At 42.7% G+C, this 19,757-nt stretch overlaps 1 protein-coding gene across 4 annotated transcripts in view; it reads right to left on the reverse strand.

The window, feature by feature from the left end:
- Positions 1-19,757, reverse strand: part of chchd3a (coiled-coil-helix-coiled-coil-helix domain containing 3a) — a 64,197-nt gene that overhangs the window by 21,440 nt on the left and 23,000 nt on the right. For 3 of the 4 annotated variants that reach the window (XM_035147405.2, XM_035147403.2, XM_035147406.2), the window contains 2 exons: positions 5,048-5,062; positions 3,730-3,813 (listed from right to left, as the gene is read on the reverse strand). In XM_035147405.2, the coding sequence (XP_035003296.1) occupies positions 3,730-3,813; positions 5,048-5,062 (99 nt within the window). The remainder of the gene's footprint in view (positions 1-3,729; positions 3,814-5,047; positions 5,063-19,757) is intronic. The other variant, XM_035147404.2, reaches the window with a different exon arrangement.

Here is a 19,757-nt window from a genome sequence, read left to right on the forward strand (position 1 = left end):
TTCTACTCCCACACTGCAGAGCATGGTGTGCCACGACAACCACACACAAGAACAGTTCCTTTTGTGTAATACACACATGACATCAGAGCTTTAAAATTGACATAATTGATTAATCCATTAATTATTGAGATATCATCTCATTAGTGTCAGAAGACAGGGAAACAAATGGCCCTGTCAACTTCCCAGATATTAAGGTCGCATCTTCAGTTGTCTGGTCCATCTAACTGTTTACAACACAAAGATATTTCAGTTTAATTGATTTCAACCAATAAATCATCAACTTCTGACTTTTAAGAATCCGAAACCACAGGCTGTGAATATCCAATCTCCATCAAGAGATACCCATCAGCTTTATCTATAGAAAAACCTGTTAAATTATCCATATAATATTTTTTTCAGGCCTCCTCTGCACTGTCATGCACAATTTCAAATTCTATATATATCTTTTTGTATTTGTGTTTTATTTTTATGTACAGTTAAATATAATAAAGTTAAGCTGTAAAATATTAAGCCTCGATAACACTTTGTCTTGAGGGTTTGATAACAACATCTAGGAATCATTGCCATTTGTTTGAAACATTTATATCAGTCCCCAAATATCCATATTGTTCGCGCTGCAGCACTTTATGTCTATTGTTGCTCATCTGTGTTTCGCTGTCTGTTTGTAATTGTATCTTCTTGTAAATTGTTCTCTGTGCTGTCTTTACGTATCGAATGCCTTCCTCTGGAATCGATGTAATTAACCTAACAGGAATTACAGTGAGAACAAAACAAAAAGTGATGTTGTTTTGTAAACTGTCGGGTTTCCTCTGGGTGAGGCGAACAGGGGAGTGAACAGAGGCTGGACTGGGAGCCAAATGGGGCACTGTGGCCAGCACAAGAAAAAGGAGTGTTATTAACATAGTCCAAACAAACCGCACCCCCCCGTGGAGTCCCAAGCCGCTTTCCGCACAGTGAGGCGACATGCAATATGCCCACAATTGATCCTCAATTACACACAGGATCAAACACCGTCACACAAAACGCACATATGGTCCCCGCTTCTGTTGTATGTTTGTCTCCGCGGGGCCATACATCTCGTGGAGTCATTTGCAAAATGAAATGATGTGGTTGTGCGCAGGGATCGGTGATAAAGTGGTTTGCAAATGTAATAACTTCATTATTTCATTCTTGTGCATAAATAAATCAGTGAGCATTTTTCTTACTGTGTCTCACATTTATTTTGTTACTGTTCAGTATCGTTTCTCTCAACCTTTTCTTTACTCTCCTCTCCTATTCTTTATCATTCAGTTGACATTTTGTCTTTTTATCGCTCTTCTGTCTTTCTTCTTTTACTTTAGTCTTTTTGCTCTAATCCCCCATTACTCACTCACCAATGTCACTTTATCAGAATTCCTTCTCTAAACCTTCTCAGGTCAAATCCTTTTTATATGTCTCCACCTGTCCGAGTCTCCCTTTTTTTCCCTTTAGCCTTTACCGTCCGTTCAGTATCTCTTTCCTTGGTGTTTGTCCATCTCTCTCTTTCCTCCCCCTCTCGCTCAATCTCTTGTGTCTCTGAGGTGTGAAGGTGATTAGTTGACACTTTGATCCAAGGAACATTGACCAGCGGCCAACATGGCTGATGGATGGCCAGCGCCTGGAGTCGATAACCCCTGTGTTTGTGGGGACTCATCACTTGGACCATCAGCTCTCACATTTGCTCCAATACAGTGGAGATACACAGTCCGAAGATGGAACAAGCTGAGAAAGTGAAAGAGAAGATACAACAGTGGAGCCGGATCTGTGGAAGTTCAAGTGCGACAAAGGCAGCATGTCTCCATCATCATGTTATCTTAGCATTATTCTGCCAAAACATAAACCTACAAAAGGACAGAGAGATGTTTTCTTTGCAAATGATCCATCGATTAATTTACACCTAATTTCACCCTGACGTCAGTAAATGGCTTCCTCTTCTTTCTGCTGCCCAACCAAAGTTGTACAGACCAGCGCATTTCCAATTACTGACGGAGGTCCACTACCACTCAATACCCACTGGCTTAAGAATTCATCCTCAGTGACGGAGGGAAACATTGCGAGCTTGATTGACTCAAAGGGGGAATGTCTTGTGCAAAATGGGAGCTAACAAATCCACAGTGAAAATAATAAACAAGCATTGTTACGTATACGTATATTTAGATCCATCGGAGGCTGGATTTGGAGAGTGATTACGTCATAGTGGCACAACTTGGCTGTCCCATTTTCTCCTTCATATCTGGCCAACAAATGCGTCGCTCCATGACGGACGAAGGCTCCAACAGATTCACTGGGCTTCAGTGACAAACTATTTTTCAACAGCAACCGTGAAGACGTGCAATGCTTGAGTATGAGGCATCAATGCAAAAGAACAGCTAACGATACGCATGTTAAAAAAACAAACAAGGGGCATTACAAACTTTCTTGGTGTGTCCGACTCCAGCCCTGTTGCTCGGCAACAACAATAAGAGTAAGACGGTGGTGATGCTGATCAGGGAAAGCATCTGTAGACCAGACGGTCTGAGCCACAGCTCACATCTTCACAAAGAGGTAAAATTTGAGCCATTTGTTTAAACATATAAAAAAACACTGAGGTCCTTTAGAGGACAAAGTGCCCACTGAGGATGTGATGTTGTGCAACTGTTGTTTTTCGTGTGAGCCTCTAAGAATAAGAATGCACGAGTGTCTTCTTCATGACAGTGTGACATTTCCATTTGGCTTTCACTATAAAGGGCATTTGACTTTTTGCTCTCTCCAAAGGGGACAAAACTCCTTCCCAGCATGAAGGTGTCATTTCAAGCACATTAAACAGGGCATTGTATCCTTCCTGAGACACGCTTGTGATTTGAGAGCAGCGTGAGGGCGACATTTTTAAACACACGTTAACGGGGCATTTGACCCTGGTCCCCGTGCCTCGCAGGGATCTCTCACTGGGACCAGCAAGGAGCTGCCACTTGAAGGGGGCTAAGCGGGGCGGCTGACCCTTATCCCTGCAGTAGGACACTGGTTTGACAATGAGATTCGGGGGTAGTGTCATTTTCAGGGACAGGAGGAGGCATGCAGAGATGAATGAGATTTGACCTATTATCCTTCAGGTGGAAGAATGGAAAAAGAGACAATCCCGAAAGGCACACAAGTGAGGGAGAAAGAGAGAGAGAGAGAGAGAAAGGGATACACCACGCTTGGAAAAGCATGCAGAGCTTAAGTAAAGGGATGATAACAAAAACAGTGGGGAAGAGGGATGAGGAGAAAGAAGAAATGTGACCGTATTTTGGCTGAGCCCCATTATGAGCAAGCCTACTGGGTATGATGGCTGAACTGTGTGCACAGATGTGTGTGCACTGGTTCCTGTGTGTCGGCGACTGCATGTATGTTGTTGAAAACAGCACTGATGCTTGATGAGTGTACCAAGCAGGGTTTAGTTATTTTACTTACTGTGCTCGTACCTGCATCACAACATTGTTAAGATCACCACCCTGTCATGTGGTATAGATTTCTGGTTTACCATCCCAGTAAATGAAACAAGTTTTAAAAAAATCCATCAAGGTGTGATTCTCCATTTTTCTTTGAGTAACGCTAAGTGAAGGCTTATCAATGCTTTACTGATTAAATGTGACATCGTGAAAATAAATCATCATTGTAAAATGAATCAACTATCAGCCCTTCATTCTGCAGTGAGCGGTAGAGCTACTGTGTATGCGTCAAACATTTTCTTACCCTCTCCTCCAGCCGCGCCACCTGCTCTCTGTAGAAAACATCCTGCTTCTTCAAATCCGCTTCTCTGGCCTCCAGCTGCTTGGCCTAAACACACACACACACACACACACACACACACACACACACACACACACACACACACACACACACACACACACACACACACACACACACACACACACACACACACACACACACACACACACACACACACACACCAATGTATGTGCACAGTAGGCAGCAAACACACACAAACACACACAGAAGACAAGAAAAAAACATTACTTATGCGCCCAGTGGAGCATTACCAATTTTAACAAAACCAATCAGAACATAAATACACACAAGAGAATCGCAAAATGGAGATGTGTTGCACGTTTTGCTCAATGCCTAGAAAAAAAACATACTCCGGAGTGTCCATGCGTGTGAGACTGATCATGGCTCGGCAGCTACTGTATGAGCTTCTTTGTCCCCTTGTGCTCAATCTTCGGCCGCACCACTATCAAGCCAAGAGGATAACATCAGTCCTCCGTGCGAACGAGCACCACGGTCTGGCATATATATTTAGTTGGCCTGTGCCTATCTCCACTGTCCTCCACTCGACTATGACCTTCACTAGACGTACGCTTGACTCTCTGGGTGATATACAGGACAGATAAGACCTGGATGTATCTGCTCCCAGACAGGAAAAAAAGCACCTCTACACTTCCATAGAGGGCCAGTGATTCAAAACACAACGGAGTCCACATTTTTTACTTTAGAATTACTTTTAATCATCTTTTTAAAATTGGTTTCTGTTGTTGACATCCTGTAATCTGGAAAATGATTCACTTTACACTTTAATGTTTGGTTGAAAAAGACCTTTACTGAGTAAAATAATCATTTTGGATAAAGGCGTCAGCTAAATGATATGTAATGTAATGTAGTATTTCTGGTGACCGCTGGCAAGGGTAGCAAAGTTAAATAGTTGAGTCAACTAATCAAACCAATCCCTTGCAGTAACTGGCTGCTTGAGCTAAGTTTTGTTATACATTTTATTCACACACCTATTTTTAGTCACAAATGCAAGTGAAACGCTCCCGCTGTCGAGCCCTGGAAATCGTCAGAAACAAGCCGAACTTGTCAGCTCATCTATAATTCTACAAAGTATTTGGAGCAAGGATCATATAAATATGGAGCCACTGAAATACCTGCTGGGAAGAAATATGTAAGATGTCAAGGTAGCTGAAAGGGGAAGAGAAATCCTTGACTCGATCGCGCCAAAAACAGTGAAAGAGAACTGTAGATTCTCGGTGAAGGTAAAGGCCTCTAGACTTACCTTCAATCCAATCTCCTGAATGAGGGGAGCGTTGAGAGAAAACAGGAGAAAGACAGAGAGAGAGAAAAAAGTGTGAAGAGGCACTGATTCATCCATGAACTTCTTCAAAGTGGCATTTGGAAAGGTTTAGTATTCAGAGGCTAAGGGTGACTGGCTGCCACAGTGTTCTGCTTGAATACTCGCACACTTCATCCTCTCAATCTTCTCACTCACTGACTTATACACACACACAATCCACCATACTATGGAAGGCATGGCGATAGAGCCTTGAAGCCATTGCTTTCTACAAGGCACTATAGGATGAAGGAGACAGAATATGAAAAATATACAACGTATAAAGGGGGAAAAAGAATTTGCATTACCCTACTCGATCTCTACTGACACTGATAACCATCTGTGTTCGCCTGCTCAACCCACTCAATACAACAGCGCCGCTCGACGCACACTGATGAGCAGCGGGGAGAGTCACTGAGGGGCCGTCCTCGCACGGGATGATTGGGGGGGAAGTTTCAAAGTCAAGGGGATGTTCTGAGCTCACGTACTTCACACAAGACAGAAACCTACCAACAAAACACACACCCCTACACACTGTGTCATCTCTAGAGCCAGATAAGAGAAGAAAAAAAACACCTCTGCACTTCATCACATTCACAACAACACACACAAAGCAACGGCATGACAAAGTTGCTGCTGTCTCTACAGCCCTCAGCACAACCCAACATTAGCTGGTCTTGTTGACGCGGTCACACAACCGTCTCCCTCACAGGTCTGAAGTGCTACTCTGTGGCCGCCGGTGATATACAAAAAGTAAACGCTGCATGGACTTCATGACAGAATCTATTTGACTTAAACCTAGATAAATGATAGCGCCGGGTGGATGTGTGCGCTGAAGTACACACTTTAAAGTATGCCACATGTAAAGCGGAAGCAGCACTAGTGTGACCTTTAAATGTGTTATCAATTCCGAGAGTGCAATCCGGTCTTCAAGGATGGAGTGGCAAAGTTTTTGACAGGGCTAGATTACATTGGCTGAGGTGCCAAAAAACTGTCTCCCACCGACAGCTCAACTTGGAGAGGAAGAGAGGAGGGCTGATGGGATGGAGGAGAGGACTGGCAGGGGGTCGTGTCCTGTCACAAGTGTGTCCAAACTCAATGTTACGCCGATAGGTGGTGACCGCTGAGTTTAACTTTGCAGAGACAGACAAAAGATACAAACACAAACAACAGCTGAGATGCTGTTCTGAGAGGCACACATCATCACACACACACACACACACACACACACACACACACACACACACACACACACACACACACACACACACACACACACACACACACACACACACACACACACACACACACACACACACACACACACACCAGCCGGAGCAGCTGTACCCACAGAGAGCGGGTGGAGAGATAAATGTGTGCTGAAGGCGAGACTAAAGGGGTCATTAAAAGAAGAGAGGTTGTGACAGAAATGTGTACCCAGGGATTTTGCTCACTTTTGTGTGTCGGTGTGTGTGTGCGCCCGTGCATTTGTTCAATTTCCAATGCGAGCAGGTTGGCCCACCTCTCTGACTGTGCACACAGGCCCAGGCTCACGCTACGTCAGGATTACTTCCGACTGATTAACCCCATTCAGCCGACTTTAGAGATAATCTAATCATACTAAAGGCCAAACAATGGGACAGACTTCACCACTGCCCATGCACCTTTTGTTCCCCAAATGAAGAGGCGGTTGCGGGTGGAGGAGGAGAGCTCTGGGATAAGGGGGGGGGGAGGAGGGAGGAAAATGAAAGTGAACTTGAGAGTGGGGGGAATGGAGAGATAAGAGACAAAGAGGAGTGGACAATGGAAGGAGATTTATCATTAGAGGTGTCAAAACTGGAGGGCTGTTGGATGGGACATGGAGCCTTGGCTGAGAGGAAATGATCATAAAGTTCAGAAAAGATGGGAGAAGTTAGAAAGAGGAGAAGAGAAAGAAAAAGATGGAACACCTGTCGCTTTTCTCCAAGACAATGACAAACTTTATTTATCATTTAAGAATTACTGCCAATCACACATTAAAAACATGTTTTCTTTACTTTGCAGGTCCAGAGGATGATGTAATTCATTCAGGCTGATTCACTGTATTTAATTCAGCCTCTTACGCTGTCTAATTTTCCTGTGCAGCCACCCTTAACAAAGAGGAAGAAAAAAAAAAAAATACCCAAGTAAAACTACAAACACTCACAACAATATCTCCCCACATGCTGCTATTTGTAGCCAAGGAAACCGCATTAACACCAACAGCAAACTTTCACTTTCCCCCTGCTTGTATCTGTTGGCCCCCTGGTCTATTAGTAAGTACAGTAGCACAATAGCTGAGGGTGACAGCCGGCTCGGAGTGAGACCGTGGTGGTCAGATTAAATGGATCGTTTAGGCGAGGTGAACGCCTCTGTGAATATCAATTAGCCAGCCGCTGAATAATTAAGGACAGCCATGTTTTTTAATTAGCCGACTGCCGCAGTTTGAGCTGGGAGCAAGGGCGGGGAATGAGAGGCGGAGGAGAGGAAGGGAGGATGGAGAGGGAGGAAAACAGGTGGATTTTGCTGCGTCAGGCCCCCCCACACACACATGGTCTGTTCCCTCACTGATTTGCACAATTTTGTTCACATCTGCTTTTTTAGTTAAGAGTGTTCTCTGACACTAGGGTTTGTTATTATTCAAAGAGTGAGAGTAAAATCCCTCCTGACTGGTGATGAGATGTCTTAGGGCAACTGAATGTACCGTTTATATATGTGAAGAATAAAGTTACATCATATTCCCATTTTTCAAGAGACACTGGAGACAAAACTCAAACAAAACACAGTTAAACTGAGTGTGGATCACTGTCCTCTGTGGACAGAGCATAATGTGTCCTCTGAGTGTGGAAGTTATATATTAATATATATATGAGTGTGGAAGTTATATATTAATGTTACGAGGATATGAAGTACAATCAACTGTCAGTCGATTGGTGCACATAAGGTGATGACAAGTTTAATTAATAAATTTAGACATTTTTGTGGCAAACTATCTTAAAACCCATCAAAGTTTAAAATGTCTATGAGTTGGAAGCAGTTTAACCCTTATCTTAAATAGTTTTAGTTTACTAACTCTTAGAGGCAAAAAGGTGAATTACTGGGGTATTTATTTAATAGGATTTTGCTTCCCTCTTTCCATTCATCAACTTGTTACAACTCAGATATGTATTCCAACCACCTTGACCCTTAGGTTGAAAACCATCATTTTAATCAACTGTATCTGTAGAATTCAATAGGTTTCTTCTAAGAGCATACTTTTTGACTAGACACCGCTATATTCCCTTTTGTTTAGGGTAAAAAAAATCAGATTATGACTATTACTGTAGCAATTCTGTACATTTTACATTTTTCATTTCACGCCTCACTGATGGAGACCTCTGAGTTGTGATATAATGAGGTGACTCACTGTTACACTGTATGCTCCCTACCTGCTTTCAAATCATGCTTTATGAAAACAATCTTGCGAGATGCCGTGATCGATAGAGCACAAATCAGATCTCATCACATTAACTAACAGCACCTCATCCATAACCTTGGTCTCTTTTGTCTTCGCCCTGCCGCCATCAGCTCGGCCCTGATTCACCCCGTGACAAGTAGCATCATAATCAATGCTCCCTGCGCACCATCCGTATGAGAGCTGCAGCACGGTGGGTCAGAGCCACTCACCAGGGCCCATCTATCACAGACCCCGCGCGACAGGGTCCTGTGACAAACTAATACTGAAGCCGCGGGTCTTGGGTCCTGCTTGCTCCAACGGGCAGGGATGGGGGTCAAAGGGCGGCGCAATGTGACTGTGCTCCGGTGTTAATTGGCACAGCGGAGGTGTAGGTGGCTTGTGGGAGGTTAGAGATGGATGGAGGGAAGGGCAGGGATGTTCACGGGGTAGGGAAGATGAAAGCGAGGGAGAGAGCTGGGTCAATGTGTGGATGGAATATGGATGATTTTTGACAGTTCTTGGATGAGCTGTCATATCAAGCTTGGAGGTAGGAGAATATTTTTAAAAGGCCGATGTCTCGTCTGATGAAAAACAAGACTTGGACACACATCCCACCTGGCACACACTTTAACTGCCTCTAAAACCATTGCAGCACTATCTTTAAAAGCTATCACTGGCAGATCAAATCTAAGATGGAGTGTAAAGTGATATAACCTAAGTCAGACCTTACTGGCAGTGCTACGCATTACCCTTAGAGTCACTAATAAAACATAACTCTTGGTAGCAGCAGCTGTAAAACTCCACTGGAAACTATTCACTTTGGCTAGTTAATTAGCATCATGGGGTTTTACTGAGCGGTAATAACACTTAGCTACAAGGCAAGGTATTAGTCTCCGTGGGAAGTGGTAGGGCTATGGGCGATGTAATCATGTCAGATATAGTGCGGTCAGTTAATGGGCTTAACCTTGACTGATAGCGCTAAAGGACGAACACACTGTGAGCACTTATTCATATACTGACTGGCTCACTATTGAAATGTGTTCCACAGCTGAGCCACTAAGTTCAGCTTGTATCCAGTGTTATTGGAAGTACACTATAAAACATAATAATATTATTATTACATATCTGAATCCTTGCACAGGTTGTACACTCTTGATAAAGACATTTCTGTTTTGTAAAGGCCAGAGGTGCTAGAATAAACTTGTTTCTATTGCCTGTCTTCTGATTATGGCTACAGGCAAAGGTTTTAATAGCTGTACAGAACAGCCACACTTGAAGACATAATGAAAAGTCGGCCATCACAGAGAGGGATGACGTGTGCCAATCATACAACGGAGGAAAACTGTGGGCTGTTTCAGACGGTCTCTCCTTGAAGGCATTCAAGGTGGTGCACTTGTTTGCACACACATAAAACCGACTGACGTAGCTGGAAAGAGGAATGAAAAGATGTCGCTGGAGAGAGGTTCGAATCCATCGTACTTTTTTAGTCCTGCACCGCAAGCTAATCGCTTCATATAGGTAGTATCCTTTTCAGACTGATTGAACTAAAAGAAGCAGTCTGTCCAATTCCAATGCCATTGTGTTGGGGACTGCTCCAACAAATATTCAAGAAGCACTTTGTTTGAAACACCCAGACACTTTAAGCCAGACTTAGCTGATTGTAAGAAAAAACTAAACAAAACCAAGACATGATCATGCAACCATTTTACAGATTATGTTTCAGTTACCAATCACTCTGTGTCTTCTAAATCTTGTAGCAATTCTGTGATGGTTGAAGTTTGGTTGGAGAGTTCACTCTTTGATGATAAGGCCACCACAAAAAAATATATAAGGTCAGCTAAGTTAGCTTTTGTTAGGCAGATCTAGAGCAATGCATAGCATGGGGATATAGAGAATGAGTCTGACTCAATTGTAAGCATCTTAGATCAAGTCTTAGTCTAAACCTAAGCAACCTCTTCTTCAGCAGAGAGGGTAATGGAGTAAAACGAAGCAGTTTTATCATCAATCATTGAAAACAAGCTAGCAATGGGCAAGGAGCTCTGACTGAAGCAGTTACCTTCAGCTCACATTGCTGAAAATATTTGCCTACTTTCCTTTTTGTATTCCTTTGATATTTTAACCTCTATTGGGAATATGGTATAACCAGTGACACTTGCTGTTTTTGACAATCCCCATATAAGCACTATTTTTAAAACATCAGTAAATTTACTTACTATTTACAAAGTGAAGCATGGACCATCTTGGTAGAAAAAGACAAGAATGATGCAGGCTTCAGACAGAATGACTCTCCCTGGGGATCTCTTAGCACAGTGAGTAATGAGCAGTGACCTGGTGGGTCAAAGGGCTGACCTGCCCAGGACAGGGACCAAGGGGCCAGGAGGTGTAGGTAGTGAGCGTGGGCGTCTTGTGCATGTATCTTAACTGCTGGCTAGTTAAGGCCATGTTGAAAAGAAACGTCCGGGTGGAGTCTTTAGCTTATTGACTGTGAACAAGGGTCAAGAGAGGGCTTGATCTTAACCAGCTGCCCTTAATGATGCTGAGACAGCAACTGTCAACCATCACACACACATTTACATCTCTTCTGCATTTCTCCTAAATCTGTAGTTGTTTCAAAAATACACATTTATTTCACAGGTTCCAATGAATATAATGTCTTCACAGATAACTAGGAAAATGCTTCCTTTAAGATGAGCTCAGGATTGGAAGGCAGCGAATAACATGGGAAAAGCTAGGAAAGAAATGATCCTCCAGTGAAAACAAATGGGAGCAGTGAGCCCACAAAGGTTGAAATCCTGGTAGGAACATGAAAAATCACTTTCCTTTCTACTCCCAGACACTTAAGGCCCCTCAGCCTTTGTTCGAGACACCACCTCCACCACTCCACTGCCAGCACCTTCACTGAGGGACGGCAACAACATCTGCTGGCTCAGGGATTGATTAATTGGCTGATCAGGCGCCCACGGTGTAAACTGATTGATTGATCATCTTGCGGTAGGAGCTGCCTTTATCTGGAGCCCTGGGGAGTGAACCTCTGGAGGTCCCCAGTCATCTGTCATGTCCAACACACAGGGGAAGACGAAGAGGCAGATGAAGAGCTGTGGGTTCATTACCGAGACGCGGGGGGCATGTATGGAGGAAGTCTTAGCCAAGATGGGAACAGGGGGCATGCCAAGAGAACAATGGGAACATAAGGACAAAGAAGCAGAGGATGTAAAGAAAGGAGAAGATGCTATGCAGAGAGAGATGGAGGAAGGAGAGCGGCCAAGCCAACAGCAGATGTAAGGCAACAAGAAAGAAGAATAAAGGAGGAATATACCAATGATAGAAGCCAGAGAGAGTCAAACACTTTTCACGTTTGCTTTGGGCATATAACCTCCACTCATTCAAAATTCCTGCAACATCCTGGTTAAAAAAGCAAGGAGAAGAAGGTGGCAGATGAAAACAAGTGTGGAGAATGCTGGTATGCGTTCAGTCAGACACACAAAATGTAGGCGGAAAATTCCTTTGCTTGACGGCAAAGGACACAGTGAACGACCTGAGAGTGGAGAGCGGCATATTGCCTTTGGACAACAGACGTCCCTGGGGGGGGAAAGTGAATCAGAGAGAGAAAGCTGGTGGAGCAGGGATGAGAGCACGAACAACCTCTGGCAGAGAGAAGGTGAGAGGAATGTAGAAGGGGGGGGGACAACGGGAGAAGACATGCAGGGAGAAAAGGTGACAACCTCAGGGTAGGTTGCTGACATTGGACTATGGACATACTCAAGCTGCATGTGACTGACCCGTCTGTGTGGAAGCATGTGGATCTTTACCTGAATCAGTGCTCACGTTTAAGAGCAGCCTAGTATTTGTATAAGTAACTGAATCCTTAAGGGAATATGGCTTTGGGCATACTGTATATTTCTCAGAGCATGTTTGTGTGCGTGCTCATGCTGTGTATTAATACATATTTATTCAATCCAGCAGCAGGTGGTCGTCCAAGGCTTGATGAAGCTAGGAGGGGGCTAGAGTCCATCTTTGGCTTCTGTCTATCAAGCCAACGTCAGCAGAGTCAGGGTCACCTCTACGGCCTTGCTCCTATCTGGCATTAACATGCATCTAGTGTGATCCAATCAAAAGTTGACAGCTCGAAATACATCGGTTCACATCTGGTAGGAGATTTTGTCTCCACATGCATCTGGAGGGATTTAGGATCAGATGCCACCTGCTGGCTTTATATGCAAATAAATATACATCAAACATACATAGGTGCATCATGTGTATTTGTAAAAAGTTGTTTCAGTGTGTTGTATAGTAAATATGTGTGTTCTGTTACATGTGACTGGACAACCCGAGATCCTGATGTCAGATCTGTACAGGGCCAAACTACTCACCTCATTGGCTGAACAAAGGCCTTTTCCTTTTCTATATCCAGCAACAAACTTTAAAAAAGGAATGGACAGAAAAAAGCCATTCTGTTGCTGTCGTCTCTTAAATCACAAAGTTAGCTTGTTCAATTGTACTTCAGATGTGACCATTAAGCTTCATGATTCCCCAATACATGTCAAAGCATGTGAATGGGTAATTCATTTTTCTGTTTTCACCCTGTTCACCTCCAAAAGTCCTGCTATTTCAATAAAATTGCTCTCATAATTTGAATTTTGATTAAAGTTTCCACTATTTTAACTGGTTTATTTTCAAAAAAAGAGTTTCTAACCTTGTATGAAAAACTGCTTTGTGGATAAATAGCTTTTATTTCTCTCTTTCCATGCACCTCTGTATTTCCTTATCGTTTCTCTCTCTCTCTCTCTATTCTCTCAATGTTTCTCTATCCCATCCACATTTTCTGCTGTTCACAGCCCTCTTGACTCCTCTCCCCTCCTCTTTGTTCCCTCTATATGTTTAAGTTCTTTCCATCGTTCAATCAAAATGTCTCCCTCTAGCACCATTAGCTGAGCCGACTGTTCACTTCCACAGCACCTCATTAATACCACTCTCCTGTCAGAGCCAAGAGGGAAAACACGGAGAAAGACCAAGAAAAGAGGAAGGGACGAGCGTAAAAGAGGAATATACCTGTCATATTACACATCCAACGTATTTACTGTACGGAACCACACACACACACAATTCTGCTGCAAAGTTAACTCTTGACACTTGCTTTTATAACCTGTGGACCAAAATAAGTTTCTGAGTGAAATAGTAGGGAAACAACACATATTTCCAGTAAAACTAAAGGCTGCAAACACAATTCCACTCTCAGCCATAGTTAAACAGGGAAGAGTCTGGTTTCTTAGGTTTTTATGAATGCAGTTATGACCTAACGTAATATAACTTGACAGTATGCACATTTGGACCTGTCAAACTTATCTTTCTTGATCGTTTTGACCATAGAACATTACAATAGACATTACCCAATAAATGAGGCACCAATAGCTAATAACAAGCTATGTCATCATAAATATAAAGCACTAATAAAAAGACAGTCACAGTATAGCATATCCTATTGGGATTTATTAACATTTGCTAGGACCCACTCTCAATCCCACTAAAATGACCAGAGAGAGAGAGAGGTGCTCACAAAATGATGGTTAGACACTTGCTGCATATGTCTTTAGTTGCAAAAACAGTTAAAAAACTCTTGTTGTCTACACTTATATAGGAAGATTAAAACTTAAAACACCTTTTAAAATGTTTTTTAGCTTTGAAAATGTACAGATCTCAAATTTTCTGTTGTGTAAATTTGTACTGAAAAGTCTGTGTAGTTTGTTGTTATTTGCACATGTCAAATGAATCACTCGCTCAGACAAAGGTGGAAAAAAAACCCACACAGCACAATAATAAACTTGTTGTCAGCTTTCCACAATGTTAAGAACAAATGAGGATGAACACGTACATAAATACATACACAGCCCAGTGAGGCTGAGGCAGTAAATTGACTGTACGCGCTCTCTTGTCAGAAAGAGGCTTTCGTGACACCAGTATCCATCCATCAATCGAGTGCTGCCGTATCCCGGCCCCACCGCTGGCAGCTCGCGGTGCCAATTAGCTGACAGGGTGAGGGCCCGGCGCAGAGTGCCAGCCATGGGGCTCTGCCAATTACAGCCAGCCCTCCCGTCTAACTCTTACACTGGCACAGTGTGTGGGCACCGCAGCCTGGGCGGGGTTAAGGTAACGGCCACGGATATGTAAAGGACGGTTGAACGGACACCCTCCAAGACGAGAGTCAGGGAATTAGAAAGGTAGGAGAGAGAAGAACAGCGAGAGAGAAAAAAGAAAGAATTGACACATGTGTACAGAGCACTGTCAGTGAGGGGAAAAAATCGAAAAGGCAGTGGTGCAGACAGAATATCTGCTCATTTAAACTGACCTCTTACAGAACACAAACATTTGATTATTCTGAATCCTCGGAGAAAACATTTTGCATTTCCAAAAAGTTTCAGGATATCAGGACAAACAGGTTAAACAGTGGAAGGTATTTGGATGCGAATGGTGCCTCGTAAAATTATTAATATCCACAGTGACTGATCACAATGTAATTACTTAATTTGTGAACAGCTAAATACTCAAGTAATGACTTTCTCAAGTGCTGTAAACAATTAAGCATCTGACAGGAAACAGGTACAGCGGCTTGTTGACTGCCAATGCAACGTCGCTGTGTTCCAGACAAATTGTCCTGAGTTGGGGGAACAACATCATTCTGCTTGGTACATTCTGCTGCTCCTACTCCTTCAAGGTTCACTCAGCTTCTTGGGTCCAAACCCAAACACCGTAATCTTTACCACATCACCCCAACCCCTGCTTTAATCCATCGGCACAGCAACAGCAACCCGAAAAATCATTTTTAAATTCACATTAATCAAACAGACTGACAGCTCTCGCAAATCCAGTTACACGAAGCCTTGCAGGGGTTACTCGTACAACAGCTCAGAGAACTGTAGCCAGAGATAGGATGCAATTTGTCCTTGGCGAGCTGAGCAAATCCAAAATATATGTAAATCACAGTGTACCACTACCTCCCTTTATCTCATTCAAACGTAAAAAGAAACGAGGACCTTTTCTTCCTCCAATCTCCCTTATACTCTGTGATGTGGAGAGAAAAGTAATAAGTTTAGAGAGGAAAAAATATATATTTTTCCTTTTTTTTCTAAATACCACCCACAGGCACCAATTCAAAACCCAGCAAGTCTCCTTTAATACCTGGGAAATTAAATTGTCGGCCCATTATCAGCCAGGTCCAGTCATCTGTATCTAAAATGCACCCGCCCGCAACTCAAGTACACAAGATTTGCCTTAAAAAAAAAAAGCAGGACATATGCTGGAGACAGTTTTCAGAGGGGAGGCAGGGAGACGAGTGGCACGGCGAGCAGAGGGGGAGAGTGGGGGGTGGGGGGGCTTGCTGCATTAAAAATGTTAAGCTTTACCCAAAGTCATTTTCAAGCCAGCCAAGCATCAAATGGAACAGAGTATACGGAGAGACTAGGTGCTGATTTTCTCCGGGAGCCCTGACAGGATGGACATGCTGTCTGTGTCTGTGTAGGGAGCAAACAAAGATTCTCAGTATGCTGCGTTATTTCTCGCTGTGAAAGCAGGGATGGAGGAAGAATCACGGAAAATCACATTAGCGACTGGTATGCGCGTGTCTGTATATATGTATATGTGTGTGTGTGTGTAGGAGAGAGAGAGAAAGAGGTAAACATGCAGACAGAGCGAGCAACAAAAGCAACTTTGTGAAAAAAGTGAAAAACATGGACTAACACTTGACTACAGCAAGATAAAACCCAATTCAGTCTAATACAAGAGTCCTGGAATAAATCCTACCTTCATGAAGGTTATTATGTTTTATAGAGGTGTTTATTCAACTGTATGATCATTTCGAAGGCTGCTGGTGCATTTCAAGGGTTCTGATTAATTGCATTGGGTTATATGGAGGAGTTTTACTATTCCACTCCATTTATATCAATGAGGGTATATCAATTATATCCATCACACAGAAACACCTCTCTGTATAATGCAAGGTCCCTGCAGCTTAAGGCAACTAGTTGTTGAAAGAAGTTTTAGTTGTTTCAGCTATTTTGATCCATCCATCCATCATCTCACCAATTATCTTTTGAGGGTCGGAGCTGGAGCCAATTCCTCCACCAAGCTGGGATTCAAACCTTCTTGCTGTGCTTCGAGAGAGCTAGCCACTACATCATCGTTCTGCATCCCCACTGTGCCACCCCGTAAAAGTAAATCTGGAAGCAATCAGTATATTATCTTAAACATAGATGCCACCAATTACTTTGAGATTTAATATATTTTAGCATTTGAAAGACTTTTAAAATACCTTTTAATAACAGTTTAAGTCTTATTTTTTAGATCATTTGTGGACTAAATGCTTTGAAATACTTTGTAAGAGTTAGACATTTATATAATATTCACAGCTTCCCTTACTCACAGTGTCAGCTTAAGGTCTCAAATTAGAAAAAAAACAGCCAAAGTAAATGTAAGATCTGAGTGTTTTGGACCAGTTGACAACAGTAGACAAAACCACCGCCGCCAGGTATAGACCCCACCCAGGCCACTGTTTGGAGCGAGGAAAGATTGATGACTCCGGGTTTGATTGAAAAGTCTGCCTCGGGGGTTAGAGCCTGTGTCTAGGTGAGACGCTGTGGCCGGTGATTGATTGGCCAACTGGACCAGTTTGCCTCCGCGGGGAGCAGTGTTGCTGAAAATCAAAAGAGGGGACGGGCGGAAGTCTATGATTTCATTAAAACACAGATGTGGGGAGTGACAGATGGATGTAGACTGTGAATAAAAGAGTTACGTGACTCGTTCATGCTGTTTGCTCGTATGTCTCTGTCAATACTCCTTATTTGTCAGTACATAAAGACAAGATTACATTTGTAGCGCTCATACGCTGTCGTCTGCTTTGTCTTCCGCCGGTATCCACTAAAGAATCATATATTCCTAATTGATGCTGTTGTTTAATTATTGCGCTAATTGACCTGTAATGAATGATTTATTTGAGTGTAATTATTCTAAGGAAGCCACCAATCAGTTCTTTGAAACCAGGCTATCGACTCATCAACAACAACCACCCCCCTCGGAATGATCACGGTATCCATTGTTTTATTTTTCTGAGTTAATTTGTCAAGCTTGACCCTGTTATTTATATCCACAGTGATCCAGGAAATGATCCTGCTCTGGACAAAGCAGACATCAGCATAAGCAATGAAATGAAAAATACAATTTTCCAAAAATCTACGCCTCATTTAAACGTTAAATATTCAATTAGTGATCGTCCTCGTTATGCTATCTTTATAATAGCTGATCATAAAATCTGTACATGCTTCTAAATACCATAATCCCCCTTGTGTGTGTGTGTGTGTGTGTGTGTGCTGCTTTTCCCTGTACCTTAACTGTGGTTCCCCCCTGAGTGGCAGAACATGTGTGAGCGCTGACACTGAACATGTTACCTTCAGACAACAGAACCCGCGGATATCCAACAACAACAACACACACACACCCCCACGCTGCTGGGAAGTTTCAATTACTGGTAGACTTGGTGGCTGGCTACTGCCCATCAGCCTGTCAGGGAGGGGAGTGACTGGTGTTGGAAAAGGACGAATGACAAGCAGTTCCACAAGCAGCAATATATGATATATATTATAAATATAAATATGATGCTTACGTGGCTGGTATACCTGCCTGAAACAGTTTGCTATAAGAACAGATATGAAAAACACTTTGCTTCAACATATTTATGGCATTCAACTCATTTAAACAAGTTAAAACACATGTACAATAGAGTGCATTCAACTTGTATGTGACAGGGAGGAGAATAATTTTAATCCTTTTTATTTTATCCCATTATTTATCAAACAATTGCACACATTACTGTTAATACTACTTCTTTAAAATATGCTGCATTTACAGGGGATTTGCCTCCAGCTTTCCATTCAGTTTAGTTTCTTTTAGTATCTAATATGGCAAGGATCTCAAACGCGATAGAAAAAGAAGCAGGATCTATAAGCGGAGTCTAAATCAATAAAATCTAAATGATACCCAACTCCGGTCTAATCCCAAGTCTGGGGGCAATTCTCTAGAATGGGTGTCAATGTAATTGGCGCGGCTAAGGCGGTGAAGGTTATGGCCATTATAGGCGAGCGTGGGGAGGCATAACTGCTCGCGAGCGTCACTCTCATTGTGTGTGAAGTAGAGGAGGGAATGTATGGGGGTCCTGCCGCTCACCGTGACCTGTGTCTTAATGAGGGGGACAAATCAATACTGTGCCGGACAAAAGAACACGAGAACAGCCGCCATAGACAAATGTTTTTTCAGTGCAAGTGAAAGTGGGTACAGGTCAATTCACAATCCATTAAAAAACAATTTGAGGTCAATATGACTGTGGCTCAAGGAAATAACTAATTCAATAACATCATCTTAATTGTGACAAATTATTTACCCAATTCTTTATTTTCTATAGATTATCATCTTATAGTTTGAGGTTGGCAGCACTTCAGGGCATCGTCGAGGTTCAGACATACTGTCCCTGCACAGGTCCCTGGTTCAAATCAGGTCAGAACGTCATCCCTGTTTATTTCCTCATGTTTTCTCATTCTTTCTTCTGTCTATATTAAACCAGTGGGGGGAAAAAACAGTCGACAACAGATAGCTCAATTGTTGACAGACGCAATGTTTACCCATGTAGTCGATTCTCTCCCAACTTCTTCGCTTTCCACGAGACTGAAAAATACGTAATTTCTCTTGACACCGCAACTGCCGGGGGGCTGAGATAAATCCGGCACTCTTCAAAACACTCTTACTTGTTTCAGTAATTTTGAGGGAACGTAGCACAATGCACCAATGTGCATCGCTCAGAAGTTTTTGGGATTTCAAACTAACTTGGATTACACAGAGGAAAAGTCGTAATGATATGCATTTCAAGGGGTCTTTCTAACAACAAAACAATCATAGATATCATTATTATAAGGACAAAAACGCCGTCTCTCTCTCCCTGCATTGAAATTCAGCCAGCAGAGTAAGTATTGAAGAAAAGTAAGAACAAAGAGACCAATCTTTGATTCAATCTAATGACCTGATTGATCGCTCAAGGACATAACAGCACAACAAATACGATAATACATGGAGGTGTTAACAGGTTTACTGGGGGAAAAGGGACTGAACAAATCACCTCTGAAAGCTTTATCAGCCACCAGATTATGTGCTTAGTACAGCAAACCA

The sequence above is a fragment of the Hippoglossus stenolepis genome, chromosome 22 (genome assembly GCF_022539355.2).
Source record: "Hippoglossus stenolepis isolate QCI-W04-F060 chromosome 22, HSTE1.2, whole genome shotgun sequence".
NCBI lineage: Eukaryota > Metazoa > Chordata > Actinopteri > Pleuronectiformes > Pleuronectidae > Hippoglossus > Hippoglossus stenolepis.